The sequence below is a fragment of the Gekko japonicus genome, unplaced genomic scaffold (genome assembly GCF_001447785.1).
Source record: "Gekko japonicus isolate JY-2015 unplaced genomic scaffold, Gekko_japonicus_V1.1 scaffold1843, whole genome shotgun sequence".
Lineage (NCBI taxonomy): Eukaryota > Metazoa > Chordata > Lepidosauria > Squamata > Gekkonidae > Gekko > Gekko japonicus.
The window spans coordinates 95,660-103,848 of NW_015171558.1; the positions used below are offsets into that span (position 1 = coordinate 95,660).

The 8,189-nt window shown below is 45.9% G+C and overlaps 1 protein-coding gene across 1 annotated transcript in view; it reads right to left on the bottom strand.

Annotated features, from left to right (window-relative positions):
• Nucleotides 1-6,745: 6,745 nt before the first annotated feature.
• The window catches only part of CELF6 (CUGBP, Elav-like family member 6), a 247,289-nt gene continuing 245,845 nt past the window's right edge, over nt 6,746-8,189 (bottom strand). The window contains exon 11 of the mRNA XM_015419721.1: nt 6,746-6,873. Coding sequence (XP_015275207.1) covers nt 6,746-6,873 — 128 coding nt within the window. The remainder of the gene's footprint in view (nt 6,874-8,189) is intronic.

Consider the following 8,189-nt stretch of genomic DNA (forward strand, 5'->3'; position numbering starts at 1 on the left):
CCCAGCAGTGATGTTATCCTGTTGAGACCTTCGGGGGTGATGGTCTACTTTTCGGGCAAAGCTCTATGGTAAATTTGACCTCAGAACCATAGAGCTTTGCCCAAAAAGCAGAGTGTTGCCCTTCCGGCATTCCCAGTGTGATGACATTACCCAGAAGTGCCATCTGAAGAGAAACCAGAAGTGATGTCATGATGTTGGAGACGCGCTATGTTTGCCGGGAAGTTGGTTGGGGGAGCATGCTTTTGCGGGAGGGGCTTTCCTTGCTAGCCACCTGGCCAGCATTGGGAAGGAACCCATCAAATTGGGCGACTGCCTGCTGCCACCGGGGAGCTGGGATCCCTACCCATGGGGCATCACTTTTGGGTCTTCAGGAAGCACCCTACTGGAAACAGCTGCTTCCTTCACAGGAGGACGCTTGGCTTGGAACCTCCCACCATTTGATGACTGGCCTTTGCCTGCGTCACAGCCATTTTGTGGTCAGCAGCCATTTTGTGACTGAACCTCCCACCATTTGATGACTGGCCTTCGCCTGCGTCACAGCCATTTTGTGGTGGCGCCCACTACCTGTCTTCAACATTCAAAAAGCACCCATTGTCTCCACAAGGTTGGGGATCCCTGTGGGAGAAGAGGGACCCTTGTGTCTTCTGTTCCTTGTAGCAGGACTGTTTCCTTAAGACACCCCAATGGTTCCCCAGCAAAAATAAGACGGCAAAACACAAAGGGAAATATACATCATTGTCACGTCACAAACGGAAAGGACAGAGAAGGATAATGGAGGAGGGAAAGACGGGGACTGATACACTCAGAAAGTCCATGACTAAGAAAGACTGACCAATCAGCACTCCAAAATCTATTCCACCACAGGCGCATTGATAATGGCACTGCACAACCGCCAGAAGGGAGAGTGCGGTAGAGAACTGATTTTTTAAAAAAAAACGACAACCAGAAAGTAGAGAGAGAAAAGATCCACGTCAAAGTCATGCAACAAGGTTACAACTGGCCACATGGCGTCATCGAAGAGCACGATGACAGCATGAGAGAGTCACTTACAGTTGCAGATAATTTGGGAGGGATAGTATTTTTTGTTTGGGTCTCCCATGACAGCTAGAGGGTTGCTAGGCAACTCCTGGGGTTCATCCTGGAGCTTATGATTAGCTTGGTTGGGTTAGAGGCAACCACGTGGATGGGTCGGAGGGAACAAAATATAAAAGAAAAGATGAATCGGTTTGGTGGTCCGCGGTTGCCTTCCTCCCCATCACCCCCGCTTTCAGCTTAAAATAAAAAAAAATTAGGCCTCAGATTGGTCATGATGTCTGAATTCAGGCACTTCAACTCACCAGGGCCTTATTTTCCTCCCTCAGTAACTGAGAATCTATACCATTATTTCTTCTCGGGCATTTCAAAATCAAATGGACTTTCATCATACAGCACTCTTCTCCTCAAGAAAGATCTCCAGACTGCTCTAGGCCAGAACTCTCACACACGGCACCAGAGATAATACCCCTGAAATTAAGACTCTATTCAGATGTTGTGAATGAACCATGGCATCCTCATGAGTTGAACAGGCATCTAACCTTCACCTTTGTGCTGCCTTGCCTTTTTCTTCCCATGCTCAGGGCCACCACCAAAGTTCTTCTGGTTTAGGAAACCTCCCCTCAAACTCCACTTTGTTGTGATGTTTGGTTTTGGGTTACCCAAACAGATTGGGGGTTCCTTCTCAGTATCCAGGATTCTGAAGGCAAAACCATGCATACACACCACAATTTAAATAATTCTGAATCAGAGTCAGACCAATAAGGAAGTCACAGTTTTGCACAAGGAGCAAATTTGAAAATAACTGGCGAGTTTTCTATGATTACGAGCTGTGGTGGCTCAGTGGTTAAGACACTGAACTGCAGGCTGGAAGGTTGGTAGTTCACAGGTCAAGACCCGAGTGCCGCATGACAGAGTGAGCTCCCGTCTCTAGTTCCAGCTCCTGCCAACCGAGCATTTCGAAAGCTATAAATTGCAAGTAGATAAATAGGTACCACTTCGGTGGGAAGGTAACAGCGTTCTGTGTGCCTCAGTGTCTAGTCATGCCAGCCACAAGACCACGGAACCATCTTTGGACAGCACTGGCTCTTCGGCTTGGAAATGGAGACGAGCACTGCAAGTCGAATTTGACTGGCTTTCGAGCAAGGGAAACCTTTACCTTTCTATGATTACTGTAACCAATCTTTGTGATCATGCAGTTGAATGGTTTACATTATATGATAGCTTAGGTATGAAATATTAAAGAGGTTTTCTGTCATATGATTCTTATCACAACGAACTGTTATTCATGGTTTATCATATAAGATAGGATAAAATATAAGATAGGATAAAAATGTTAATATATTATGAGAAAATGGTAGAATGTTGAGTAGGTTGTTATAGTGGTTTTTGAAGTTATAATGCTATATAATTTTCCTAAAAATGCAAGTATTTGAATCAAGGATTGTCCTTTATATTTGCAAAAAAATCACCTTTTCTAAGTTTTGGTAATTTTACATTTTATTCTTTCCCTTTACCCCCTTTTTAATTCACTATTCCCTCAAAAAGTTCAAAATAAAAATTAAATTTAAAAAACTTTTTTGCACAAAGAGCTCAACAGAATTTGAAGCTCATTCATGTCATAAGCAAGTTGTGCTTATGTGCGTTAAGTCTGAACGTGGCATAAGTGAGAGGGTTGTATCAGATGTGCTAATTAATTTGCACAGTCTGGGCACAGCGGATTCACACGTAGACTTGACGCAGTGAAGGTGCTACGGGTTCATTTTTCGGCATACAACCTGGGCCCCTGAATGTGGCTCATTTTGCCTTGAAACTCCTTCACAGGGCATGTTATGGTGATGACCAACATTCTAATATAAGCACTGGTTCCTGATCACTTCAGAGCAAAGCCACTTCAAAAGAAGAAGAAGAAGAAGAGATTGGATTTATATCCCACCCTTCACTACCCAGAGGTGTCTCAGAGCGGCTTACAAACTCCTTTCCCTTCCCCTCCCCACAACAGGCACCCTGTGAGGTAGGCGGGGCTAAGAGAGCTCTGACAGAAAGTGCTCTTTTTTCAAGAACAGCGCTCTTATCAGAACTATGGCTTGCCCAAGGTCATCAACCAGGTGCAAGTGGAGGAGTGGGGAATCAAACACGGTTCTCCCAGATTAGAGTCTGCACACCTAACCACTACACCAAACTGGCTCTCTCAGCTAGGTGATGTTTTAATAGCCCTTTGTTGTTGGGTTTTGAAATTGTAACACTGACCCGGATGGCCCAGGCTAGCTTGATCTTGTCAGCTAAGCAGGGTCAGCCCCGGTTAGTACTTGGATGGGAGACCACCAAGGACATCCAGGGCTGCTATGCAGAGGCAATGGCAAAACAGCTTTGTTCGTCTCATGCCTTGAAAACCCTGTGGGGGTGTCCGTAAGTCAGTTGTGACTAGACAGCACTTTCCACCACAACTTCTGGGTATAAGCTCTCGTGTGCATGCACGCTTCGTCATATCTTGGTGGTAATGGAGCGAGGCTAGAGAGAAGACAAGCTTGAATCAAACCAGGAAAATGCCCAGTGGCTCCTAGAAAGTATCGGGCATCTGCACATCCCTTTGCTCTCTTGAAAACGTTTTGCACACAAATCGACAGTCTGCAATTTTCCTATGCTCTGTACTGCTCGATACAAGTCAGTGCAAAGTAAAGAGGGAATTTCCAAGTCAATTTGAACAGGGTTTTTCTATTGGATTTTTATTCTGTTTTTTTTTTTTTTTTTTATTTTGTTTTTTTTTTTTTTTTGTGTGCTTTATTCTGCAACAAGTTTTATGTTGGACCTGGGAGGTGGAAGACTCCTGAATTAGAGTTTCACCTCCCTTCAAGAGGCTACCAGAGGCTCTGGTTTGGACAAAAGAGGAAATCAAGTGGTATACAACTGTAGCACACGGCATACCTTACAGGTATGGTCTATAGATTTCAGCATTTGTGTAGACGTTCAGAAGATTTATTTGTCATTACCTGCAATTCTCTTTGATATCAGACCTGTGCCGCCGCACAGGGGTGGCTTCCAAAACCGAACAACGAATCAGAAAGTCTCTGGTCTGAATCGGGGGCCTCAGGGAAGTCACTTAGACTGCACCACAGCCCCTCTCTGCCACGTGGGGACAAGGACACTGACCTACCTTGCATGGTTGTTGCATGGATTGCAACAAAATAACCTCTGTGCAGCCTTTCAAACATTCTGGAATGCAATATAAATTCCTACTACTAATCAACAGTGTTAAGAATGATTGTTAATATAAGCCATTTAGTCTTGGGCAGATTTCCTTCTTCCCCTTCTGATCTCTCTTCTTCTTCCCACAGATTGAAACATTTAAAAATGAGAGCTGTACCATATTCTGGTTTTTGCATTGAAGGGTATGTTTTGAGGTATGGGGGAAATACACCAGATCCCTGCCGTCGTCCCCCGCGACTTTTCATGCTCATCTCTATTCTTCAGCAACAATTGTAGTCTACTCCAGAGATCCCCAACACGGTGCCCACCGACACTCTGATGGAACAGAGGTCCATCAGTGGCTATTAGCCACAAGGTATAGATAGGGGCTCTGGGACAAGTGATGCTCTGTGGTGCTTGGGAGGGCTTCTAATGTCCTGGCCCCACTGGTTCCAGGGCTGCTATGCAGAGGCAATGGCAAAACGGCTTTGTTTGTCTCGTGCCTTGAAAACCCTGTGGGGTGTCTGTAAGTCAGTTGTGACTAGACAGCACTTTCCACCACGACTTCTGGGTATAAGCTTTTGTGTGCATGCATGACACTGTTCCTGGGGCTCACCAAATATTCATAAAGGGGGTGGGCTTTTGCCCAGCAGGGCTTCTGATCAGGAGTGTCCAGGCAAACAAACATTTTAAAACAATATATTCATTTTGAAAGGCAACAGAGCCTCTGCCTGAAATGTTGAAGAGTTACTGTTAAGAGTCCTGCATAACTTCCCTCCCTGACATTCTGTGGTCGGCTATGCCTCTTTTGGCAGCCTTTTTGCGGTAGCGCCCGCCCACCCTATGTCAGAATTTGAAAGGTGTCCACAGGCTAGAAAAGGTCTAGAATTCTTATTCTAGACATCATTCTGTCTTTACTGCTCTGCAATTCCACTCACTATATTGCTTATAGCGTGCTTTGCCTTAGGGAGTTCGTTATTTTCATTGCTTTCTGATGCCATAACCCAAGTCCTGTTGCATTGTTTACTGGATGTCTTACTGCTGTAGAGATAGGTTGCTTTTATTCCGGGCCCTTGAGTCTCTGTGGAGAAAGGCGGGCTATCCAGAGAGTCGATAGATAAAACAAACCCAGGCCACCTGGGAGTACATGCCCAATCAGATACCGCCGACAGCTAACGGGATGACATGCTGTGACGCATGAGGATGTCGGAAAAGTAAAACCATGGGGGGGGGGCCACACGAATTTAGGCATGACATACGAGGGAGCACGAATGCAGGCCGGGGGATTCGGGACGCGGGCCGAACGTTCGAGAGGCATGCCGGAAAGAAAAGAAAAGGAGGTTTTCACGTGAAATAAAATCTTTTGTATAAAAAACAAATTCTATTCAGAGTTATTAAAATTGTCAAGGTAGGCCCAGTCTCTTAACTTCCAGCCATATTTCACTGGAACATATCTTGGTCCTTCAGGACCTCTGCATAGGATGCCTTCTGGATTAGGAACAGTTGAGAGGCAATGGAGAAATTGTATGCTTTAATGTCAAGCCATATGCAGGGCTATTTTTGGGCAGGAACGCACAGGAACGGAGTTCCGGCTGGCTCCCAAGTTGGCCACGCCCAGCAGGAACTCATTAGCATAATAGGCCACACCCAACAGCAGGAACTTATTAGGATTGGCTACATTAGGGGTGTGTGCCCTAACATGCAAAGGAGTTCCTGCTCCAAAAAAAGCCCTGGGTTTTGACAACAAACAAGGTAAACAGAATAAGAAGCAAAAGGTGGGTGTGGCTGGATGAGCACACTTCTGGTAACATGGGGGCGTGGCCTAATATGCCAATGAGCTGTGCTGACATGGGTGTGGCCTAATATGCTAATGAGTTCCTGCTGTTGGGTATGGCCTATTATGCTAATGAGTTCCTGCTGGGCTTTTTCTACCAAAAAAGCCCTGGCCATATGGACTTGCATGCGCAACAGAACAGTAGGGATGCCGGCCTCCAGGTGGGACCTGGGGATCCCCCGGAATTACAGCTCATCTCCAGACTGCAGAGATCAGTTCCCCTGGAAAAAATGGATGCTTTGGAGGGTGGACTCTATGGCACTGTACCTCAATGAGGTCCCCGCCCTCCCCGGGCTCTGTCTCCAAATCTCTAGGAGTTTCCCTACCTGGATCTGACTACCCTACAAGGCAGCAATCCCCCATGGAGCACCCACGGCCACCCTGGTACCAACACACAGTTGGAGTCTTGGGACAAACCCCCAAAGGTCCTCAAAAGGAAAAGCAACAAGCAAAGCAAGGAGCTCATTTCCAGGCAGGGAGAAATTCGTATGCTCCTCTGTGCAATTTGGAGAATAAAAATGGACTGAGATACATAGAAGGAAGGTCGGCGCCTCTCTGGTAACAAGCAACGAAAGTACCACGAGATGGTCATCCTGCCCCCTAGCGACCTGGCAGTGTAAGTGCAGATCGTTTTCTGAAACCTAATCTACGTCGTCCGGTCTTACCTGTTCTCCGGGCCAAGGTGAGCAGGGGTCAATAGGGTCTGTTGGCATCTTTTGGCCGCTTTAGCTGGACCTTTAGCCTCTTCATGCCGATCTGGAAGCCGTTCATGGCCTGAATGGCTGCCTGAGCACTAGTTGGATTGTCAAAACTGACAAAACCTGGGAGAGAGAGACGTTGAGGGGGTGGGGGTGATGGGATGGAAAAGGAAGGAAGGAAGAAGACAAGTTCAACACTGTGAGCACCAACGAGACCCTCCGCTCAGCTTGGGATCAAGGCTGTATTATTGCAAGGATCTCACAGACGACAGCTCTTAAGAGGAAGGAGATATCCTCAAGCCAGCTGGTTATTCAGGGGGACCACAAGGCTCTTTCTAGGCATAAGTACCCATGACGACATTAAAAAAATCCATTGGGTTATATCTATCAAGTGCAGTGTTCCCTCTAAGCTGAGTTAGTGTGAGCTAGCTCATATTTTTTTAGCCTCCGGCTCGCACATTTTTGCCTTAGCTCAGGAAGGATGGCTCCAGAGGAAACTAATTGATGCAGTAGCCAAATCGTTCGCTCACAACTTTAATGCCAGTAGCTCACAAAGTAGAATTTTTGCTCACAAGACTCCACAGCTTAGAGGGAACATTGCTTCGGCTATTGTTCACCTGGGGTGTTCTGAAGAACACGAGCGGAGACAACCAGTCTCGCCAAGTTCATTTTTGCCCAAAAATAAAAAGAGAGTTATATTACTGGACATACAATCCCAATTATGATACACTCAATACTGTTGAATTTTTGGCCTGATTTAGACATTCTCGACATACAAAAAAAATTAATTGCAACGCTATTATTGGTAGCCAAAAAAGTAATTGCCTCTCGTTGGAAGGCCTCCCAGCTCCCTGAGGTAAAAGAGTGGTATATGTGTCTGTGGGACTATATAATTTTTGATAAAATAGCGGGTGTTAAGAGGTCAAATGAGTATCCTATGTTTGAGTCAAACTTCCTGAATAAGTGGTACCAGGTACTGTAAAAATGTAGATTCCCTGTATTCCTTTAGCAATCATTTCAAATTTGTTTCGTTAATGTAACGATTAAGATTTGTATAAGGTAGTATTGAAGTCTGCCTTGTAGTATAGGTATTTGAACTCTATTGTTGATGTTTTATTTTATTTTAGATTTGTATCCCGCCCTCCAAACGGCTCAGGGCGGCTAACATGCGGCGAAGCCGGGTTGAATAGATAGAATACAATAGAATAAACAAAACCCCAATAAAACCCATACAATAATCAAGCTGCTCTGATCTTCCTATGTAAATCACCCAAGATGGGAAACAATGAACCCAATTCGGCGGCCAGCTGTCTCAATAGCGCGGTCTCCAGCAGCGCTGTTCTATGCGCTTCTGTCAGGCGGTGCTTGCCCCCCATGATAGGGGCAGACGATGAAGCACTACCACGGTGGTGGGATAGTGGCGGCGGCGGCTCCTACTC